At 40.5% G+C, this 24,276-nt stretch overlaps 1 protein-coding gene across 1 annotated transcript; it reads right to left on the bottom strand.

Moving 5' to 3' along the window:
• Window positions 1-1,054: 1,054 nt before the first annotated feature.
• LOC117558796 (MAM domain-containing protein 2-like) lies at window positions 1,055-24,276 on the bottom strand. The gene is made up of 17 exons (XM_034235190.1): window positions 24,214-24,276; window positions 23,791-23,942; window positions 17,293-17,350; window positions 17,054-17,161; window positions 11,418-11,707; window positions 8,695-8,779; window positions 8,368-8,505; window positions 7,800-8,077; window positions 7,192-7,285; window positions 6,195-6,341; window positions 5,445-5,564; window positions 5,166-5,305; window positions 4,216-4,312; window positions 3,088-3,246; window positions 2,286-2,539; window positions 1,596-1,680; window positions 1,055-1,492 (listed from the first exon to the last, which is right to left on the bottom strand). The coding sequence occupies exons 3-17, from the start codon at window positions 17,321-17,323 to the stop codon at window positions 1,446-1,448; spliced, it is 2,073 nt and encodes a 690-aa protein (XP_034091081.1). The 5' UTR covers window positions 17,324-17,350; window positions 23,791-23,942; window positions 24,214-24,276; the 3' UTR covers window positions 1,055-1,445.

The raw sequence follows: 24,276 nt of genomic DNA, 5'->3' as shown, positions 1-24,276 counted from the left end.
GTGATGAGCAGCTGATCTGATCCTGCCATACTTGCCTGATATTGCAACTCGCAAGGATTTTGTGGAAGTTTACGATATTTGTGGCTTGTATTTTTCCAATATAACATCAGCAGTGGCAGAGATTTGCAGTCGAATGAGTGCATTTTTGAGTATATTTATTATTATTTGTTATTGTATGTTCTGTGTCATAGTCCTTACAGTTATGTGGTCCAACTAGGGACATGTTGGAAATGTTTCCACTTGGGTTTCAGTAATGATCCCAAAATGATGTCCTTAGTCAGTTCGTTATTCATTAATGAATTGGAAGATGCATTCCCACAAGGTGACAGTGAAAAGAGGCATTCAATTCAACATCAACCAGTAAAAACACATACCAACCAGGGTTTCCGTTAGCCGGTAATTACCGGTTTTTAGCTGGTAACATTTATTAAAAACCGGTACATTCAAAACCTGCCGGTCAAAATGTCTGGTAATAATTAGGGAGGCTCCGATAGATCGGCCGCCGGTCATTATCGGCCAATATTCACTCTTAATAGTTTGATCGGTGCTCTCTATAAAGGACGATCAGGAGAGCTGGATCTGATCGATATGGACATAAACGCGAGTGAAGTATAACCGGACACGAGAGAGAGATCAGATCAGCTGCTGAGTCTGACAGAGACACGCAGCTCTGCATAATCACCTGAAGCCCCGCCTCTGTTTGGCGAGCTTTAGGAGCTGCATGAGAAACTGACGGGCTGTCAGGAGAGAGAGGGAGGGAGAGAGGAAAAGAGAGCATCAGTTTCTCCCGTGTTATTATTCAAAGTTGATGTAAACTTTTGAATAATGTACTTCATCTACTACAAGTAGTTTGTTTGAATGTAATAATTATGTTGTTTGTTGTTTGTGGAATCATTTATTGGAAAATGAATCTGAATTTTTCGATCTGTAACGATTATAAACTGAAGCAATATAAAAACGAGCCCCATTAACTGAGTTTTAAACATCAGCATATCTGCTCATAGTCCGGTAATTACCTGCTAACGGAAACTCTGCTACACAACTCTTATTATTATTATTGAAATATGACCGGTAAGTTTCAAATTCGTCCGATAAAATGAATTCTGCCCGGACATTTGACCGGCGAGAAAAAATCCTAGCGGAAACCCTGATACCAACGTATTTTTTTTTTAACCTTCTCGTTTTATTTGGCGTTGAGCATTAATCTAATGCATATACATGTGAACAAAACACAGTTGAACTCACTCTGTTGCTACAGTGCAGAGAGAAATGCGGACTATTATACACCTGATTGGTGATGCTTCAACAAAACGGAACTACATGAAAAGTTTCCTTTTACCCGCACTACTAAATGTTCTGATTGACACAGGGGTCTGTAATGTGCACACAAAAAACACGGGGGGGGGGGGAGGGGGTTCATGCATCGTACGCAGCTGATCTTCCTTCTACTCGATGTCATTGGAGCTTCCCACAGGGGCTTCTGTCTTCGTTACTGCAGGGGAACAAAAGTAAATCAGGTCATTCTCTGTTCATTTTCTTCTTTGATGTTTAATCTTAAACCATGTGTTCAACATTCAATACTGTAGATGTTTTACCTGGGCAAGGTCCGCTCTCTAAGGTAATGTCATCAATGGCAATGTCACTCCTTACTGATGAACCCCTGGTGGCTTCAAACACAATCTGGAACAGAGAGAGAAGTACAGAGCTATAAAGCAAAAAGTATTAAAAGTACAGTTTCTGCAGAATATGGCCCGTGTGACTGATATATCTTTGTATATGACACAATTAGGGTGCAATGTTTAGGCTGCATTTGACTGTTGTAGCTGTTGAATATGTATTTTTATCTTCCTTATTTACAGTCAAACCTCCCTGAGCCTTAACTCATTTGCAAAACAGCCCAAAAGGTTAGGAATCCTATATAATGTATTGTGTTTAATAGGCTGATCCTATCTGTTGGGAAAATACTGAATGTACTCTTCCAATATCAGATAGGCACATGATAACAAAGGCCCCACCCTTAGCTGTGTACATGACAGGATGTATGATTACCTAGAAGAGCATCAGGACTGTTTTAGACCTATGATACAGTATGTGATTAACATGATGATTTAGCCTCTATGGAGATAGATAGATGACAAGCATGATCATTTCTAACGTGGGTCTTAGCTAATCTAAACATTGTATACTGCTTTGGTATTGAACTGCATCCTGAGTGATATTTTTCTAACAATATCCATGTCCAGCGCACAGACTTTAAATACAAACAGCCCTCAGAGGTTTCTTGCCTGATGCTGGATATCGCTCCTGTAATCCACCGTGGCCCTGAGCCAGGCAATGCTCTGCTCTCCGCTCAGTTTCCACAGCAACGCACCCTCTCCATCCTTATGGAGGTGAACGCTGAGCTGACCCGTGCCTGAGCCGTACATGTGGTAGTAGAAGCTCAAACACTGAGGCCCCCTGGAGCCTCTCAGGGGTCGAGAGAGCAGCCGCACGCTCTGACCCGACAGCATGGGCGACGCCTCCATGTGCAGGTAGTATCCTGTCAATCAAAGGTCAACAGGTTCAACGCAGACTGTTACTCAAGCTGTGTTACTGTGTAACTTTCTCTAGTTCTTTTAGAGCAGCTGGTGTCCAAACTTTCTTCACTGAGGGTCACATACAGAAAAATAGAGGTGAGGTATATTGCATTGTCAGTTCAGTTATAAGTTAAAAAAAACAAGCCTCATATTGCTTGTAAAAAGAGAAAATATGAAGGGTGTATTTCAAGCTTGTTATGTAATTAAGTTATTGGGTTATTATTTTGTATCAACTAAGATTTGTTTGAAAATGTTTCCAACTTTAATTGACCTTTTAACACATGAATACTGTGTAATATATTTGTACAAATATATTTAAGAAGTACAGTATATGACAAGCACAAGTTTCATTTGTGGGCCATATTTCAATATACTTTTGGAATTAGCTGATGGCCGATTCAAAATGGGCCGCGGGCCGCATTTGGTCCCCGGGCTGTAGTTTGGACACCCCTGTTTTAGAGCGTGCAGATTATTGTGGATTTGGAAGGAGCGTTAAGCGCGGGACCCTCACCGAGTCCCGTGCTGTGGTCTGCTCTCGGTCCGGTGTAGGAGGTGGGGGTGGGTCCTCGTCTCAACTCCCAGTCTCCACTGTCACTCTGCTTGTCCTGAGTGTAGCCACACAGGCCCGCCTCAAAGTCACAGTGTCCGGGCAGAGTCCGCAACACAGAGCCTGCAACAGCAACATGAAAACACACAAAAAAATCTGTAACACTTGTATTTGATAGTTGCCTTTAAAACAAAACTATGAACTAACTATTTTGGCAGACATCAGGGACCAAAACAAAACAAATAAGGAGCAGAAGTCACATGGCCCTTCGTTTCTTTGTTATAGGTTTTCCTTTGTAAATTGGACTTTTTTGTTTTCGGCCCCTTCTGACCCACAAGGTGTGTGTCCTAGTGGTTGGACTGACAGGGAGCTGTGAGGCATAATTTAGGGTGATATCTTCTTTGTTTGAGAGGGGAGATAGAGACCCCTGGTGGAGGTCTGGACATCAGTTTCTGAGTTGCAAATGTTCTTTAATGGCACAAATTCCTGTAGTGTGTTATATAGGTTTTTGTGCATGTAAATGGTCTGCAAAGGCTACAATCCCAAAGCTCACTCAAGAGGGAGTTTCTCTCCCACACACTCTCCCCCAACCCCCCCCCCCCCCCTGCCTGAAATGCCTCCATTGGACTCCTTTGTTTACTTTTGTATCATAATAACATCACTGTAACAATTGCGCTTCTTCTCTGATAGGCTAAGGGGCGGGACATCTCTAAGCGGTTGAATAATCACAAAAGAGCCGGCCAGCTAACCAATCAGAGCACTCTGGGCTCTGGTTTCATGTGACAGTAGGGGACCAAATACAAAAAATGAACCTGACATCGAGCACAATAGCCCTTTAATAACTTAGCAACTGAAGAAATCATCAAAACCCATTGAATTTAGATTGTTGGTGGTAATAATGCAGCCATGACTCGCGGACTGGAACTAGTTTTCTCATTGCTGCGTTTAGCTAAACAGCATGTGTGCCTATTGTTTTGGGAGTATTTTGATGTCATCTGTCTGCAATTGAAAATGGGGAATGGATTTTTGATCAGGGTAAATAGAGATGTGTATGAGCACGCTATGATTTGTTTTGGTTGTTGCAGTTTGTACCTTCTGTCAGCTCACAGTCTCCGAGGCTCAGGCTGATGTCGTCCAAAGCCACGGAGCCGCAGTCCCAGAAGCTCTTGCAGGTGCTGACGAACACCACCTGAACAGCAGAGGAAAGCAGTGAGCAGCTCCACCATCAGAGGGTCAAAACCATCGCTCATTTACAGACATCTCTGGAGAAAAAACAGAAACTACACACACGTCATTACACACACGTTCTGTCTGTTTCTGCCCTGCGTGAGACTTCCTCATGGGGGAAGAAAAAATCCTCAATTGGAATCTTTAAATCGGTTCAATGTGTTCAGAAAGGAAGAAAAGGCCAGTGTGGGAAATCCTTTGAGCATTTAGTCATCTGGATGAATTCCTTCTCATCATGCACATGAACAAACACAGTAGTAAATCAGATAAATCAAAAAGCTGAACTGTAAAAGGCTCCAACACAAGAGCAGAACACTATTATTTAAGAATAAAAGTGAGAAACATGAGAAAGTGATAATTTGTTCTATTATCGCGAATCCTATCACCAATGAGGGGATGTCTTCAGTTTGCTTTGTGGTCTGCTTGTCTTTCATACGGCAGGCTTAGAAAAACACGACTGGCCCAATGTCAAGTGAAACTTGGTGGAAAGGTGAATCCTGAGCCAAGGAAGAACTCATTACATTCTGGAGCGGATCTGCTTCCTGGAGCATTACTTTTTATTCATGGCAAAGGCCTTAGCGAAGCTCTGTGCTCGCTGCCTTGGCGGAGGTCTGCACTTTTTGAATGCCCTTCTTGTTTGTTTATTATTTCCTTCGTTCCTTCCTCCCGTCCTTTATTAATTAATGATTTGGCTCACTGTCTCCCTCTTTCTCTCCTCCCCTCACTTACTTCCTTTTTGATCCTTCCCTCTTTCCCTTTCACACTTATTCTCTACTGTTTTCTGCCTTTGATATTTCCACTTCCTCTCTTCTGACCTTGGCAGGCTTTGATGTCTGGAAGGTGACGTCCGTTGTGATCCAGATTCCTCTGGACTTCTCCCCCTGAGTCCAGATCCTCTCCTGGCTGCTGCCCTGCTGCAGATACACAGCCAGAGCCTGGTCCGTCTGGTTGAAACCTGAAGTTGCCAGAGTTATTTTTGGTCAGTGAGTCAGTCAAATAAATCACAGCACAGCATTTACAATCAAACAATCACAGACAGCGATAAAATTATGCAAATGTTCTTTCATCCGGAGAGTTTTTGGGGTGCCACTCACCCCTCAGGGAGAAGTAGAATCTCAGACAGTACTTCATGTTCCCAGGCAGAGTTGGACCGATCAGGCGACTAACGTAACCAGAGAGTGGGCTCAGCCAGGAGTGAGCCAACAGGAAATATCCTTGAAGGAGAAGAGAGCCTTTATTTCCCTTCAAAACGGTCTCTTCCTCTGAGTCCATGCCATGAGTGTTCCTGTCACTACTGCCACCTGTTATTGATCTTGAATTCAACAGTTTTCAAATTATTTTAACCCTCAAATCCAGATTGGTTTTACCACATTATCATCCTTTGGTTTTTAAAGCTGTGTCATCCAATTTTCTTTGCTACAAAATCTATACAAAGCAACCACCACTAATAAAATGGTAATCGCTAACATATTAGCAATGTACAATTTAAAAAAGCAACTGCTTCTGGTGGCAACATTTACTAAACCAGATAGTAAAAATGGCAAAAACAATAAGCTAAATAGGGCTAAAAGCTTTGTGAAGCAAACAAGTTGACCACAATACCCACAATCAAACTCCACTGGATTCACTTGACTGTACAGATTTTAGTGTTATGCTAGTAAAAGGTTGATGTAGTCAGGGATTGCAGAGATAAGGGTGGACCTCAGAGATCTAGTAAACTCTCCTCCTTCTTTCTCCAAACCCTCAGAAATGTTTTATATTTTGGGAGTTTCATAATCAGCGCACGCAAAATGGCTCTATAGCGCCCCCTACATTTAAATAGACTATTATTCATTGTAGCCCACCTGCCCCTGTGGTGTGGTCTCCGTTCCTAAAGATGTTGGGCTTCACAGACACTCTCCTCCACGACGACCCGATCATCTGCTCCTGGGAGTAGCGGCAGAAACCAGACTCAAAGTCACAGTTAGCGATGGAGGGGTCAAAGGTCGGCTCTGTGGATCACATGTATGGGATCAGCAGATGTTGTTGGATTAACACTGTTTTGTATTTGGCCTTAACTTAATATTTAACAGAACGTTTCACATGACAGAGGAAATAATAAAAATGCAAGGAAAGCAAGGAACTGTAATGAGCACAATCATGCTTAGGGATGGTCCATACTCTATTTTAATCCACCACCCTGGGGACTAACTTGACATATGACCAGAGGTGGGAAGTATTGGAGTAAAAATACTTCATTACTATACTTAAGTACATTTTTCTGGTTTCAGTTATTTACTCCACTACTTATTTTCCTGACGACTTTTGACTTTTACTTCTTACATTTTTAACACAAACACCTGTACTTTCTACTTCTTACATTTTCCAAACAGCTGGTTCCTTTAGTCTGAATGTGTGTTTGGTGCGTGATCATTATTATTTAGAGTCATTGCGTGCCTATTGATTTGAACACGATCCGTGTATCCATCATTTCCTGGTCTTCTCTAAAGAAGAGGGACCAATGAAAACGTTGTCATGTTGCCGTTGTTCAGCATGGAAACATTCATTAGCTAACAATGACATTATTGTTCTATTAATATAAAGGGCAGGTCAGGTACTCTTTAAAACAGCTGCTAGTTATGGGTACTTTTTACTGAAGAACATTTCAAAGCCCTCTTTACTTTTACTTGAGTAAAGAAGTTTAGTCAGTACTTCTACTTTTACCAGAGTATTTTTAAACACGAGTATCTGTACTTCTACTTGAGTAAAGGATGTGTGTACTTTTGCCATCTCTGCATATGAACATCCTCAATTGTTAATAATTTGGATGAACAACAGTGAGTGACTGTAGCTGCAGCTCACCAGTGTCTGTGCTGCAAAACTCTGGAGAAAAGGAAATGTCATCAACTGCAACACGTCCACCTCTCGCACTGTTAAAGGACACTTCAAAGACCACCTGAGAAGCAGACACATGGAGAAGCTCATAAACAGAGATGCATGACATCATGTGCACGCCAATATAAAACCCTCACACAGAAAGAACATGTATGTAAGAAGAAAGAACACGTTTAAAAACAAACACTTTTACATTCTGTTTTTAGAGTTAAAACTTTAGCAGCATGTTGAATAATTAGACCACCTATAATGCTGCTTATGATTTCATTCAGCATAAAATGATAACAATTCTTCAACATTTTAGTTTCTAAGGGGACATTTCCCCTAGTTATTGCATTGCTACCAACAAACTAGCATGTATTTATATTATTTCTCCATTTAACTAAGCCCTTATATCATATATACTATATGTATTTATCTTTAGACAATAGGACATGTACACAACAAAATAGGAACATGTAAGAAAAACAATGTGATTTCTTACTTTGTAAAGTCATATCGTCTCATCTAAATATCTTAAAGTGTTCACATACACTTTGAAATGCTATGTACATTAAGTGTAATTCCATACTGACCTGTACAGAGTACGGTGCCTTCAGTTCCACCTGCACAGGTATCCATTCTTCCAGCGTCCCGCTCCAGTCGTTTTGGTTTTCTGAGCCGGCCCTCCACAGCTCCTGGTACTGACCCAGCCGGTCCCTGGTGAAAACTGAGAACAGGTTCCCTCTCTCCTCGCTTCGCTGGTACTGAAAACTCAGGCATCCGGACATCGGCACCGTCGTCATGGAAGACACCAGTTTGGCCACTTCTTTGAAAGTCTTGGCGTAGATGGAGTCCACGTACATCAAGTGACCTGAGTGGGAGCTTAGATATGAGTCAGGTTGGCGACTACAGCGTACCCACATAGACTTTCAGAGTCCACATAAATGGATCAGGACAAAAAGAGAGAGAATCTTTTTTCCTGAAACTTTCAGAATCTCTTTACACAGAGGGGACACATGTTGATGTGTAAAATACATGAAAAAGTTGATTTTGCATAATAGGTGACCTTCAATGTAGCGTTCACCTGGTCAATTAGAACGAAAAGGACAAAATGATCACTTAGTAATTGGATGAAAACACCTTTTTGTGAATAATCCTCACCTGTCTTGTTGTTGTATGTGTGGTCGTTTGGTATGTTGTTGTGAAGGATCTGGGAACCGCCTCCTCCCACATACCAGTTTACATTAGCGTTCCACTGATTACTGTATCCACACAGGTGAGACTCCTCAAAATCACAATCTACACGCAGGAAATGAGAAACCGACGACTCATTATGGGTGTAAATGCAAACTGATTATAATTTGTTTATGTTTTTGTGAGGAACATTGCACAGATGGTCTGCATCCGGAGGTACATGCACATGTGAATTCTTATTTTCTTTTTGATTTCAGAAAGATGCGTGAGTGATGTATGTGTGAAGTCACTGACCCAGGCAGTACCCCGGGGTGATGTGGATCTCAAAGACGGCCACGCTGCTCCCAGCGCTCGGTCCGGGTTTAGCTTCGATGACAACCTAATCGACAACACATGTTCAGTGATACCCTGCAATCCTGATAGGGAGTGACACAGGGATGATATCATAGGAGGAAAGCAATTATATGGAAGTCAAAGAGAAAGCACGCACGAAACGCACATAAATCTAATTTGCTTTTGAAGCGGCAGGTTTTCCGTAAAATGACTTGCACAGAGAAGAATCGACACACAGGGAGACGGAGAAGAAACACACTTGTTTAAGCATGAGGTCATGGTTTGAACGTGTGTGTGAGATCAGGCATGACATCCAGGGCTGTCCCTTGCCAAACTTGGGGCCCCAAGCGACATTGTGAGATGAGGCCCCCCCCCCCCCCACCGACAGGAGTGAAACAATTTTTTTGCAAATATAATTCCTGTTTATTATTATCATCAACACAGTTACTTTTTTATACAGTGAGGTAAATGGTAAATGTATAAAATATATATAGTTGTAATATAGTCAGGACAAAACATGCTTATTACATGCTCAAAACCTGATACTTCTTAAATCTGTATTCAAATGTAGTTCCCTCTGTCAGCAATGTATCAACAACTACACACACATTTCTATCAGTATTTCTCTGTGTTGTGGTTGACATGATGATGGCTGTTAGGAGTTAAGGGGAGAGGCTGAGCATCACCATGATATGTGCAAATTGACATAAAAATGAATACAAGGGGAAAAAATGCTAGCCAATGTAAGCCAACTAGACAGACAGTTTCTCAGCGCTGAGAGCTGCGCACAAGCCGAGCTCATAAGCTGAGGCCCCCTGCGCAATGTGAGGCCCCATGCAGCCCCCATGATCGGCCTGTAGGGAGGGACGGCCCTGATGATATCAGAGGTAATTTGAACTTATTTAGACAAACTAGTGCAGTGACCGTTTAAAACATGCCAGTTCGGAGTGGGCTAATTGCTTTTCCACTGTTTTTGCTGCTTATAGCTTTTTCACAGTTTGTGTGCACCGTTATGTTAGCTCATTTATTTAAGGCTCTGGTTTGGTCTCCACCAATTCCTGAGAACGTTTCTGTCTCTTTATAGCTGCAAGAATTGAGAAGGGTCAAGCACGGATTCAAATCCTGCAAAAATAATATGCGTTAAAAAGGAAGATGAAGAAGAAGATTAACCTTTATTTATCCCCTAGGGGGAAATTCATTTTTCAATTAGCCCCACCTCCACCAAAAAACACCAAGGAGGCTAAACATACAACCACTATTTTGATATAACTGAAACTTAAAAAGTTTGGTTTAGTAAGATTTAGCAACAAAATAAGTAATAATTTCCCCCTCTTCATGTTGTGCTAACAATAACACCAGCTAGCGTAAGCAAAGGTCAATAGATTTGTTTGCCACTCGTTACGTTACATAACTTTAATGACTAATTGTAATCTTTCATTCGGTATTATTAGCAGAACTAGTGTAGCACATGATGCAATATATTCAATATATGCTAAATAGGTATTATTGGTTAACAATAAACACTTTTTTTTAAACAAATCTCTGCAACAGGATGCTATCGCTAGAATATAGCAGCTAGGGGTTTCACTGTATTTTCTAGCTAACAGTAGTTGTTAACTTTCTCTTATTGGTATCATTTTTCCTTTTCTTCTAACTAGAAGGAAAATTAGCATGTTTCCCATCTAGAATATTTGTAATTGAAAGGTGAAAGTGATAAAGGGATATTTGGTAGGAGGCCTGAGTTCCAGCTATGAGAATGAGTTGCTTGGTTTCGGTTCAGTGAGACTAGAGAGCAGAACGATTTATCAGTCAGTTCTCTTCTACCTCTGACATTTTCCCTTCTTTTTTTACCTAGGTCTGGTCTGAAATACATTAATGCACTGAGGGGCCCACACATAGCACACACCCCTCTCTCCATTATGTAGGTCACGACCCTGTCACAGACAGCTCTGCCCGAGTCTGGATGTAATATAAACATGTGCTGTACTATTCCCACACAGTGTTTGGATAATGTGTGCATGTGAAGGTGTGTGTTATTGTTTCTGCACACTTTGTCCTTGCCTCAATTTGGGCCCCATGTGTAATTTACATAAATCTAGTTTTGGCCTCCTTTCAACGACAGCATGAGAACTTGGTTTTTGCATTTTCCAGGTTCCTTTAACAAAGAGAGAATATACCTGTGAGCAGAAACAGTTTTTCCAATTCTTGGATGTTTGTTCCCTAACAGTGGACTGCTCATACCTGTTACTTTTATTTGAGTAGTTTTCAATATATGTAATGTTTCCAAACAGCCCCCAAAAGTAACCATCTTAGGTTTACTTTCCGTTTGTCTACGATATCACTAAAACTGAATGTGAAATTGACATTACACTTGCTGTTGGTTTTCGTGGTAGCCATATGATGAATATGACAAATGCTTTTGGTGATCTTCTGAGCTTTTCAGTTAAGCGATAATTTAACCAACATTTGACAATTCTACAATTTAGGCATTACATGTTATTGGGCAGGTGGGCTTGACCTTTAATAAGCATGTTCAAGCAAGAGGATGAACACTGTCTACACTGATATATTTTCTTCCCTGGTGCCTCTTTGTGGATTTTACTTTGGCTACTTTTTACTTTACTATGTTTTCTATTTCAAGCCTTTCAGACAAAGATTAGACACTATTTCAGAAGTCCTCTCACCGTGTAAGGCTCGGTGGTGTTCTGCAGGTCCATGCTGGAGATGACCCAGCTGTCAGAGGGTGCCTGGCTGCTCCACAGCGGTCTGTCAAAGCTCTTTCCCTCAGTGCTCTGCAGGACCTCCAGGCTCCCCGACCCGCTGATCTGGTAGACGAGCCTCAGGCAGCTCCACTCGCCCTGCTCTAGAGCCGGGCTCAGCAGGACCCCTGAGGTCTCTCTCTGTGGTCCGCCATCTGCACCTATCTGATCCTCCTGGTCGTCGCTCACGGCTGCTTCCACCGACACAAAACGGCCTGAAATAAAAAGGTATTTCCGATTTAGAGAAAACATTGGAAAAAATGCCACTGACAAAGAACAAACATGTGATTAAAAGGACAAATATTGATAGCTTTTGACTTTATTTGACTGATCCAAATGTTTATTTTTTATGCATTCATTTTCATTGACATCAGTTGTTGAGTTAAATTAGTTTAGACACTACTTCTTTCTTACTAGAGATTTAAATACAATTAAAATAAACTCCTTTGCATAACAAAACTGAAGGTTTACTTTACACCAGACTGGAAACTGTCTAATTTGTAATTCATTGTTAGTTTAGTGGTTGCCTTTCATTTTGTCAGTGTCTCTATCATAAAGTCAGTTAGCATCACCTGTCAGCTGTAAATGAGATATGGCAGTCTGCATTGTAATAAATAAACTTTCAGGCCAACTCGGTCAAAAAATATTATTATATTTTATGGAATTCCTCAACTGGTTGTACTTTCAATATTACAATGACCAACATAAAAACAAGTGTTTAGCACAAAGTCAAGAAAATCCTCGCAGAAAGTCATATATCGCTTACTTCTACAATGTTTGCTAACGAGTGAGCTACCTGCTTGCTTTTGGCGTCATCAAAGCCCAAAGCAACAAGCAATACATATTACAGTTTAGTAGCTGGGGTAGTAACTATAGTAACGCAGTGTAGGCGGAGCCGTGACGTCATCTTCAATGCGAAACACAAAACCAACATCAACCGTTAGCTGTTAGCCCTCAGAGCTCACAGCTCCTCATATCTGTTCAGAAACTAGACAAAAGTTAAACAAGTACAAACCACAGACTGCCTGTGTCATGACGAATACAGTCACAGGTTTATTTATGTCTGTATAGGCCGTTGTTGTGAGTGTGGACGGTCGGAGCATATGCAACGTTAACTTAGCCAATCTCCATTCAGAAAACACGCATTTTAAAAGGTGTTTCGCCTGCCGTCTGTCTGCAGACTTGTCAAAGCATTGATTCATGGTTTTTACTAACCGGTATCAGTATGTTGTTACTTTGGCATCATTTTGAAACGTGTATTACAATTAAATCACAGTCAAATATGTTCATTTTGTTGTAGTTGCCAGTGATTCTCTCACTAGTTTAGCATACTCAGCCCGGTTGTTGGCCCGGAAAGAACCTCGATTTTGGAGAGCCAGAAAAACTGTGAAAGAGTATACCGCTAGCCAGAACTACGCCTAGTGGAAACGCAACCAAAAACGGTCCGGGCACGGCACGCTTAAACCGCGCTCCGCGCTGTATTGGAAATGCGCCATTACTGAGCTAATGGCTAACGTGTTGCCTTTCAGCAGGTCTAGTTGGCCATTGTCGCCACAGTTTAGCATGTCAGCAAACAAACTTTAGCTCAGGGCAAATTAAAATGTAGACCTGATGGTGGCGCTAGCTAAAAAGTCAGGATTATGCAATCTACCCAACAGCTTCTGTTAGGGATAGAACAGGGAAGAAACATGTAGAAGGCTGGATAATGTCTAATGGAAATGTCCAATTTGAATTCAGCTCCCACCATAACACAGACTCCTAGCTTCTTTTTTGCTCCAGGGGTCTCTGATCTCTCCTGAGTCTGTGATTTATTTGTTGTCCCAGTGGAATGCCCTGCAGCCTTGGGGCTCCTATTGCCTGAGCTCATTTTACTGTTAATGTGGTCAATTCAAGATGTCTTTCGTCTTTTTTTGCGAATAAACTCTAATTGTTTACAAATGTTTGTAGACAGAATATAAACATCATAACCTTGGCTCGCTTTTAAGCTGACATGTTGCCTTGATTGAATCAGTGTATCTGCCTTGTTTGGATTAAGAACAAATGACGTAAAAATTGCTGTTAGCATGACTTCACTTTTCTATTACAGTCAGCTGTGCTGCACAGAGCATAGAAATGAAAGGGGAGTGAGCGAAAACAATAATTGACCAAGAACTGAGTTAACTACTCTGACCTTTTAAGAAGCTGGTTTCAATAGCAACAAGGATGGAAACAGGAAGAGAGAAACTGGTTTATGTATCCAAGAGTGAAGACTAAAAGTGAGACCGAGATTCGCTTAACAGCAGAACAATTTTCGGATAAGTAGGAGCAAGGTGGAGGAAAAAAAGTTGTAATAAGTAGAACCCTTCAGGGTGATAAAAGAGTCCTGATAACCCTGGCTGGTTCCTTTCGCAATAATGACCAGCTCGCAGCATATTAACCCTTAGTTCTGCCTTGCCATTTTCCCTTATATTTTTTAAACTTGATACAGTGCTGACGTTTTTATGTAGGCCAATCCAGAAGTTAGCAATGCATTGTTTGCCTGCATTTATGCTTTAATCATACAAATTGTGTTCATTTGGGATGATTATTTTTCCGAAAAACATGAACCATGTATTTACTGCAATATTCCAAAATCCAATGGAATAAGCGAGCCCATCGACTTTTGCAAAATACAACGCTCAACAATGCTGTTTTATGGACGTCTCAATAACAAGGTACTGTAGACCCGCCCTAAATCTTCCCAGCTATATCGTCTATTTTACCCTTAATAGGACCAAAATACACATAAGGCCGCTATGAAGGCAACTTACAACTAGTATTTGAGACCATAAACTCATCAGTAAATTGTTAACTGAGGTAATAAATCAATTGAGAGGTTGGGTAATTTCCTAGCCGCTTTCACACCATGTACTTATCGTACTTAGTTCCCAGTACTTAGTCCCGCCGAACTCTTTAGTCCCGGAACTGTCCCAGTAAATCACATTCAGACCAGAATAAGTCCCTGACATGGATGTATAATAAGAACTGGATACAGTGTCGGAGGCGGGGTCACGTTCTTTCCTATGAGAGCTGCTCATTGGCGGCCGCATGAGGACAAAATGGCCCAACTTTTGAGAGAGCGAAACGTCACAGATTACCCGTCATGCCTGGCTGTCAGAGCAGAAGAACCCGTATGTGCGCTCATAGAGCATGCGCAGTTGAGTTGCCCCTTAAACACCGCCCCTCGAGCTCCCACTCTCAGATGCGCGTACATAATGCAGAGGAAAATAACTTTCAGAATAACGTTATTAGCACATTTTACAACTTGAGGACCTAATGTATAAGGGCTATACAATAGTTCATACTGGGTAATTTATTTGGTTAAAAAAAAATTATCCAACGATTTACAGACCACTCCTTCGCAATTTTAGTCAATGGGAAAAAGTATTTCTGGGCCCAGGGACATCACGGACTGATACGGAAGTTGCAGTACCGCCGTTTGGACACAACGAATAATTTCCTCAGAGTCCGGTGCACTTCCTGGGGGCTTGGTCCCTGAGGGAGGATTACGCAAATGAAGCCGCTGACGTCACTTCTGCCACCCGAAGTCCCGGAGTCCCCCGGACTCCGGGACTTCGGGTGTCGCTGTAAATCACCACCCGAAGTCCCGAGTAAATCGCCAGAAGCGCCGACACCTCCTCATCAGTCCACCGCTCCCACATTTTATTTTGTGTTGCCATAAGTTAGTCTTTCTCCGTTAGTGCGCTGGGCTAATGCTAATGCTAACAATGCAAATGCGAGCAAATAAAATGGCGGCTTCGCAAAACTTTTCAGAGTTTTACGGCCGTGGTTTGCAATTCGCCCAGCCAATCAGAAATTGGAACCTTTTTCCTCCCCAGGAAAATACCACCTCTCTAGCAGGGACTGAAAAAGGGTGAAAAGCTTCCCGAAAAAAAAAGTTCTAGTTCCAGATCTTTTTGGTGTGAACGCAAAATCCCAGGAACTATCGGAACTATTCCTGTGAAAGCGCCTATAGACTTCACTTCTATACAATTAGACTCCTTTTTGCAATCAGTGGAGTCCCCCCCCTGCTGGCCATTAGATAGAATACAGGTTAAGCAACTTCCACATTGGCTTTACTTTTAGATACCAGAGGTTATACCCCTTGGGTTGGTATACATATTCTTATTTCACTCATGGAACAAAGGCAAATAAGTACATTTCCCAAAATGCTGACATGCACCCTTAAAGAGGTAAGAGTGTTTATTTTATCAACACTACAGCACTTGGTACACGGCTTCAAATATTTAGGATTTTGCTCTCTGACCATTCCTGGTGTAACATTCATTAAGAGCTGCCAAAACATACCTGGCAGATTTAGTTATTTTAAGTGAAAACATTTAACTTTAGGGACAAATGTTGTGCAATTCAAATCAGGTCAGAGAGCTGAGTGTTTTGTAACATAAACATAAGCTCCACCTCTGAAAGCGGGCCTGCTTCCTGTCGCAATTAACTTGACAGGATCCTGCTGCTAGTGCACCATGAGGCATGGGTCTCCTGCAGCTAGATCCATCCCATTATTTCACCACAGTCTTCATGTGTATGACATCTCAGCACATAGCACATATACAACAAAAGAGAATGTTATAGCAGTTGGCGACAGATGGTAGACAGCGTAATGTACACATGATCTAATCTGCATTCATCTGTTGGCTTTGATCACTTGACACAACTTAGATATGGGTGTGTAAGGAACTCATCTGGATCAGCTGCAGTACCAACGCTGCAAGAATGCCAAAATCTGTTATTTCACTGACTCCAGATGTTGGAGTCAATGCAGAGCAGATGGGCTTCTTTTCACCAGTGAGCCTCTATGGTAACGCCAAACCAGCACCAAAACAACTACGACAGGAACACGCAAGCATGAGCACATCACACCAATTCTGGCTTCCCTCCACTGGCTTCCTATCCATTTTAGAGTTCATTTTAAGATTTTAATGATTGTTTTTAAAATCGCTTAATGGGCTGGCCCCTCAGTACATCTCCGACCTCCTAAAGGTGTACACCCCTTCAAGGTCTTTGAGGTCGGCTGATCAGCTGCTGCTAGTAGTCCCTAAAACCACGAAAAAGACCAGGGAAGACCGAGCCTTCTCAGCAGTAGCCCCCAGGCTCTGGAACGACCTGCCCCCCCATGTCAAATTGTCGCCCACCCTCCAAACGTTTAAGTCCCGCCTAAAGACCCACCTCTTTTCCCTCGCTTTCGAGTCAGTTTGAGCTATGTTTTATCGATTTGTATGCTTTTATTGTCTGTCCATAGCCTTTACCTTGTATTAATTCTATACCTTTTATATTTTCTTATGTATGCCTTTTATCTATTATTGTAATATTATATTTTATTATAATGTTATGTTTGCTGTGAAGCACTTTGGTAAACCCTCTGTTTTTAATATGTGCTATAGAAATAAAGTGCATTGGATTGGATTGACATCACAGCTAAACCTGCAACCACTGCTAAAAGAAACACGATGAAGCCTACATCAAGCAAAAGCCACTAATTGTAATGTTTAAAGACTTAAGATGTTGTGCAGAGCGTCTCCCAGTACCATCTTTGTGCAGCGTCCAGCTTGTAAAGTCTGGATCTGACGTATATCCGCAGGTGTTGGACTCGAAGTTGCAGGAGCCTGGCAACAGGTTGTGTGCTTGGATGGTAGCTTTGAGGAAAAATAAAGAAGAAGAGAGAAATTGGAGTGAGAGAATGGTAAGAATGAATCATAGCAACTGGCGTTAACAGAAACATGCCCTCATACTGGCATTGGCAGGACCATTAAATAAAAGTACTCACCAGCTAAAGTCAGGAGGTAGAATGGAAGCATTGCAGCTTTCTTTTCAAATTACCCGACCTGAAAATAAGAAAAGCAATAGTAGGTCTCACGTTGCATCCACAAAAAAGCACAAAAAGCTGCAGGAAAAGTGTGTTTTTGAAGATTTCCTCCAGTGAGAGTCGTCTGAGTGTCTCTCCAGCTCATAGACTGGCAGCCCACTGCAGAAATGGAAAGCGTGTGTCTGGAAAACACAGCAGGGAGGAGGAGGAAGAGAGGACTGAGAGGGAGGGAAAGAGGAGGAGAAAAGAAGGTGAGCAATGGGCAGTTGGGAAGCCAGTGAGGGAGGAAGAGAAAGAGGGATAAGGAAGGGGGGAGGAAGAAGTTGGAGATGTTAGAAAGGGAGAATAAAGTGCGATTAGAGTGGGGATATTGAGGAAAAGATGGAAGATGAAGAATAATTAATTGCAGGGTGTTTCCTCCCAGAAAAAATGACACACACACATACACATAGGCTACACACATATACAAATATACACACACACACACACACACACACACACACACACACACACACACACACACACACACACACAGACACACACACACTTTATATATTTCAGCCGTAATGGCACAGTGGATACATGTTATCACAAACTAAATTAGTTCTGCATTTTCAAACAGAAGACTAGTTACAAAAGATAACATTGCTCCAGGTTTCAATCCCTGATCCCACTCCATAACAACGAGAAGTTCCTTTTAAAGGCATTGCACTCTGCAAAGTCATTAACAACTCTGCTCAAGTCCAAATGTGTGGCTCTGCTGTTCTTTATTTAGAGCCTCTGACTGTTCTTTGAAATTGCAAGCACTTGATAATGATAAAGCAGGGGTATACATTAAGAAAGTAATGTCAAACTTAGTTAGTTAAGTAGTTCACTCCTTCTCTTCTCTTTTGTCCTTCCTGTACATGTGGGCTTGCTCAACATTACGTCCCTAACTTTTTCCAACTGCATCACCCTAAGCATAGGGCCATAAAGAGAAATGTTTTCCAGTTTGGTGTGAAGAAGTCCACTGGCGAGCACCGAGTCTTCTTGACCTCAACCCTATCCAACAATTGTGGGATGTACCCGGAATGCACAGGGAACAAATCCCTGCAAACAGGTTCCAAAATCTTGTGGAAAGACTTACTCAAAGCGTGGTTTTTGGCATAACATGACCAAAAATCACATATGTGTGACGAGTGTGCTCATACTTGTGGTATATAGTATATATTATCAAGACATTTTGTTCATTGTATGTTAAATTAAACAAAAAAATGAGTCTAAGACCCAGGAGATGGTAGATTTAAGGAGAGGCCTGAATACACAAAATGATTTAAGCTTTGTTTTACAAACCTGCAGAGAGTCAAAACATTTTGCAACCATCAAATATTTCTCCTGGCTTCAGTATTAAACAGCTTGCAAGCATTCTGTGTTTGTGAACATGAGGCAATTCTACTTTAATTCTTCAGAAATCAGCAAATATTCCCATTGAGTATCCTCCAATTCCATTAAATAGGTAGGAATTTGTATGCCAACACAACAAAGACAGAATCACTGAAGACCAATATTTGTTATGTGATTTGGAACAGGACTTTTTCACCCATCGTATCCGTGCCAAGTGCCAAGTGCCAAAAATACAACTTCTTGACAAGTCATTGGTAGAAAAAAATACTATTTTGAATTGGTTACACATTCTTTTAAGTGTAATTTTTCTAAGAGAATGGATTTGAGAGGTTGAGAAGAAACTAATGCAGCATGTTGATAACAAGAGATCAGACTATTTTTTAAGGAGGCGCACTCTCATCCACATGCGATCCATCTGTCTGAGCTTTCTCTTTGTCCGCCTTTCTTACACAGTCCTCTCCGATCATTTACCTTCTTCTTGCTTTTGGTTATCTACCTTTGAATGAGGTGCCCTGAACTCTTTCAGACCAGATGAAGGGGTAAATTACTGTATGTCCCCAGAAAACCTCAATACTGCCATACATGTTTTTCTTCAGAAATCACAGAAGATCTGGGTCATCCTTGCCAGAGTTTTGGGAGGAAAAAACTCGTAAAAATTCTCAAGAACCCATCAGCAGAGAGATTGATTATGTCCATGAATTTATTCAGTTCTCAAGACAATTCTAGTTTTTTACTGGTTTGATCTTTCATCACTTATCTGTTTCCTATCCCTGGATGTCTGTTTCTACTTTAACAGTAATATATAGCTTCAATAAAGAGCTGGAGAAATGCATGCAGAGGTTAGTGTTTGCATGATACAGTTATGACATCCTATTCTCAGTATGTGATTTGCTGCCAGAGGTCTCTGCAGGTTACATCTCCACCGGCCCCCACCCCTCCTCTGGGAACACCCAGACCACCGCCTTGGACCAAGAACTCTGAAGAAGCAACATTAATCTTGTTATTAATCATTAAACACCTGCTTTGTTCTCAAGGTTGATGAGAGCAGATTCATTTGTTATTGGCATGTTTTCAACCAAGATTTCTCTCTGAAGAAATCAGTTTTTCCGAGCAAAACTGGCTCAGATGCCAGATTCTTACTTCATCTGTAGGGATCATTAGTAATAATTTACACTAATGACCACTACAAACATATGTAATGTAATCATGAAATTGTGAAATCATTCAATTCATTTGTAAGACTAAGCAGTTTTCAAATCCCCAAATAAAGTTGTTTTTTTAATCAATTCTTTATTGTGTCTTGTGATGCCTCAGTCATAAGCAGAGATGGCAAAAGTACACACATCCTTTACTCAAGTAGAATTACAGATACTCGTGTTTAAAAAGTAGAAATACTGACTAAACTTCTTTACTCAAGTAAAAGTAAAGAAGTATGGGCTTTGAAATGTACTTCAGTAAAAAGTACCCATAACTAGCAGCTGTTTTAAAGAGTACCTGACCTCCCTTTATATTAATAGAACAATAATGTCATTGTTAGCTAATGAATGTTTCCATGCTGAACAACGGCAACATGACAACGTTTTCATTGGTCCCTCTTCTTTAGAGAAGACCAGGAAATTATGGATACACGGATCGTGTTCAAATCAATAGGCACGCAATGACTCTAAATAATAATGATCACGCCACCAAACACACATTCAAACTAAAGTAACCAGCCTGTTTGGAAAATGTAAGAAGTAAAAGTTAAAAGTCGTCAGAAAATAATTATTGGAGTAAAGTACTGATACCAGAAAAATGTACTGAAGTACAGTAACAAAGTATTTGTACTCCACTACTTCCCACCTCTGGTCATAGTAAAGCTAGGTGAACTGAAACAGCTGATTTTTTTATTTCCCCCACTGAAGGGCCCATTGGAAAGGCCCTTAACCCCCCACTAGTCCAGTAGCCAGAAGAGAAGATTCTAGTCAAGGATTTATTATGTATAGCTGACATACAAACAGTGCTCTCAGTGTAACTTCCCTAGATAGATTAAGGTTGGCAATTAAGTGTAACAGTACATGGGCATTACCACCATCCTGCCAAAGAATGCCATCTGCAGTCTGACTGAGAACACAGGCAAACATGGAGCCTACTGTCTCATGAAAACATAGGAACCTCCAGTGGGCATTTTAAGAAGCCATGGGTTTTCTGCCTGATAAGATATAACTCTGTAATGGGCCGCAATGAAACATTAATGTGCATTAATTCCAGTAATGGGTAGTCGGTGCTCACTGCATGCTATACAACTAACGACAAGTCACGTACAGTATACTTTCATCCATGTATGCAGAGAAAGCCACAAATTATTGATGTCTTTCTGGAAATAGACCAGCAAAGAATTGGACTCGTGAATTATATGCTGTGTGACATGACCCCAGATACATTGTGAATGACCTGATTCTGCATGTTGCACTCTATATTTTGGAGCTTTTTGATTGGCTCAAATTGTGTGTCACGCATGCCTCCACTTTCAGACAAAAGTGCAGGCTGAATGTGTGGGATTTGAGATGTGTGTAGCTGCAAATATAGCAGATTAGATGCCATGGTTACAACTCTACACCATCACCATTCTCCAGTCACATTGTTGTCACGGTAACGGCATCTCAAGTACGTGCATGTGACTTAAGTGAGAATGCGTTACAGGGGCTCAACAATGTAGACACAGGCCCTATTGATCTGCTCCACCAGGCCTTGAGTGACACAGAAACATGCCTGGATTATAGCGCACATTGTTTCACACTCCACTCAGTAGGCCTACATTGTATTTCAGTCATGATGATTAGTTACTGTATTTCCTCTTGGACATGTTGACCTAACAATACAACAGGCCTGCAATTAAAAGGGTTTATGAAACTTTTTGAAACGTTTATGAAAAACAAAAAAGACGATAATTTTTTTTAGTATCTGATTTCATTAAAACAGCTCTAACCTGTTAATGTTTAAGAACATAAATTAAGAACATTTACCTACTGTATGTGTTAGATAAAGACACACTTATTATATTGTATTAAAGTATATCCCCCCCAAAACTTTATTGGAACATGAACCCCAAAACTTTATTGGAACATGTGTATCACATACGGCTAGTGATACAACCTATAACCCAGTCTATAACCCAGACATCCATTGGCCTTTCTCCAAGCGGATATTTTGGCATGTCTGGGAAAAGTACAAGTGTTACCAATTAGATTAACAAAGTTCTACTCATGATTTCCAGTAAACTAAGATAGACTCTGTATAATAGGCTTAAACTGTAAATATCTCTGTATATTAAGGTTTTAAATGTCAATACAAATCAATTGTGTTTAAAGCCTTAAGAACAATATATTTATTTTAATCTTTTTAAAATAATTCCTCAAGCTGTTTAATAACACATACACATTTATTAATAATGATTTCCAAATAAAGCGACAACTACGTTACTTCCGGCGGACATCTTTGATTAGCAGGACTCTCCTATATGCCCTGGCTGCGGAACGCGGAATGGGGCGGGGTCGGATGTGGGCGGGGCTGGACGTCCGATGGGCGGGGTGTATGGATATCCTAATGACACAAACAGCATCATCTGCTGGACAACTACAATAAGTACAAATACAAATCTGCACTCGACTAAATATAATTAAAAAACTTCATACTAATTAAATGCATGAATGTATTTAAATATGTGGTATAAAAAGTCATATTTTCTATTAGTGTATTTAAGTTCATTATTTAATATTTGTTTTAATTGATATATTAGTGTATTTAAGTATATTATTTAATATTTGTTTTAATTGATATATTAGTGTATTTAAGTATATTATTTAATATTTGTTTTAATTGATATATTAGTGTATTTAAGTTCATTATTTAATATTTGTTTTAATTGATATATTAGTGTATTTAAGTATATTATTTAATATTTGTTTTAATTGATTATTCATTTAGTTAGTTCTGTGCATACTCATATCTAGTCCATATATTTCAAATGATACATTGCACTGCATTTCATAGAATGATAGAAAAAGCATTTATTATTTACAACATTTATCATATAACAGAACAATCATTAAGATAACAGAACCGAAAAAGCAAATACAGTAAATATAAAAACCAAACCAAGTATACAAAAAAAAAATCTATACAACAGTGAAAGGCTTTGCTGATGCAAACATTCAACCGCGCTCTTCAAAACAGGCATGAACCTTAAGGTTTTCTTTATTAATGCACTGCTCAAAAAACATTAAATAGTCCGACTCAAATTTGAACCTGAACATAAATGGGTCCATCCTGTCTTCCCAGCTGTCTTCGTCCCGCAGGTTGCTGGCTTCACCAAGGTTATGGAGAGCTGCTTCTCTGTCCAGTGGGGCCATGGAAAGAATTTTTGGCAGGATGACTTTATCTCCCATATTCTTTGCAGAGCACCACTGAGATGCCGCCATAGCACTACTTATAAAGGGGTGCTTCTCCTACAGCAGTGGTTCTCAAACTTTTTCTGTCATTCCCCACTTTGAACAGGTGGGCCTTTTCAAGCCCCACCTGTTCCTCTGAAGCTTAATTTTTCAAGCTTAAAATTGTCAAATGTATCGTTCTATAACAGTCTCCAACCTTTTTTAGGATGAGAGCTACTTTCAAAAACTAAAACGAAAAAAAGAGCTACTTTTACTCCTCTTTTTTGTTGCACATTTTAACATTATTATATGCTACCTTTAACCTTTGTGTGCTGCAACTGACAGTGGCTGACAGTTAACAATAGTTTGCAGCTCTTTTTGGTAGCAATACATGTATGTATGTAGTGCTTATATGCTTATAGATGCAGTATATTTACAGTGCATATTTAAGGCTATTTCTGCTGTACACCAGTATAAAGGTAATACCTCAGTTTTCTACTTGTTTACTTTTACCCTTTACTAGTATTTTAAATATGTATCTTTCTACCTTGCTTGTGTATCACTTTCCTTTGGGATAAATAAAGTACCTATATATACACATATGTATGTTGTCTGTTCACATGCATTTTGTTTGTTGTTCAAGTTATGCCCTAACATTGGCTTTGACCTTTATGTTTCACCGTTGCATGATTTTGTATGTGGTTAATCACCAAATGCCTTTCTGCAGTCTTATAAGAGCAGAATGGGCACTGATAAAAAGGTGAATCGGCGGACTGTAGGGGCACAGGTTCTTCTCCCTCAGTAAGAATGGTATGGTGTCTGAGGAAGAACACAAAATGGAATACATTCAAATCAGAGTCTACATGTATCAAATGTTGTTATTTCTTTAAGCAGATCGATTCAGTTAGTTTGTAAGAATTTAAAAACACATCAAGATGAACAATGTAGATATTCTACATCTATGGATTCTTACGAACATTTCAAGACCAAGCATGCTGCGCTAACTTATTGGTACGGCCATACAGACAACTTACAAGGTAGGAACTTGGCAGCGAATGTCTACTGGGTTGCATAATACATAATTGATTACCTTCGGTCGTTCCCTTCCATGATAATGATGATGTATCTTCAAATGTAATAACGCGGACAAACA

This window comes from Gymnodraco acuticeps, unplaced genomic scaffold (assembly GCF_902827175.1).
Source record: "Gymnodraco acuticeps unplaced genomic scaffold, fGymAcu1.1, whole genome shotgun sequence".
Taxonomy (NCBI): Eukaryota; Metazoa; Chordata; class Actinopteri; order Perciformes; family Bathydraconidae; genus Gymnodraco; species Gymnodraco acuticeps.
This window is presented reverse-complemented; position numbering and strand designations above follow the sequence as displayed.

Excerpts from the sequence above, each read along its gene's own strand:
- LOC117558796 (XM_034235190.1), bottom strand. The coding sequence starts at position 17,323 with ATGCTTCCATTCTACCTCCTGACTTTAGCTG. Across the intron at positions 7,286-7,799 it reads AGGCACCGTACTCTGTACAG|GTGGTCTTTGAAGTGTCCTT; the intron begins GTCAGTATGGAA and ends TCTGCTTCTCAG. Across the intron at positions 1,493-1,595 it reads AGAGAGCGGACCTTGCCCAG|TAACGAAGACAGAAGCCCCT; the intron begins GTAAAACATCTA and ends GTTCCCCTGCAG.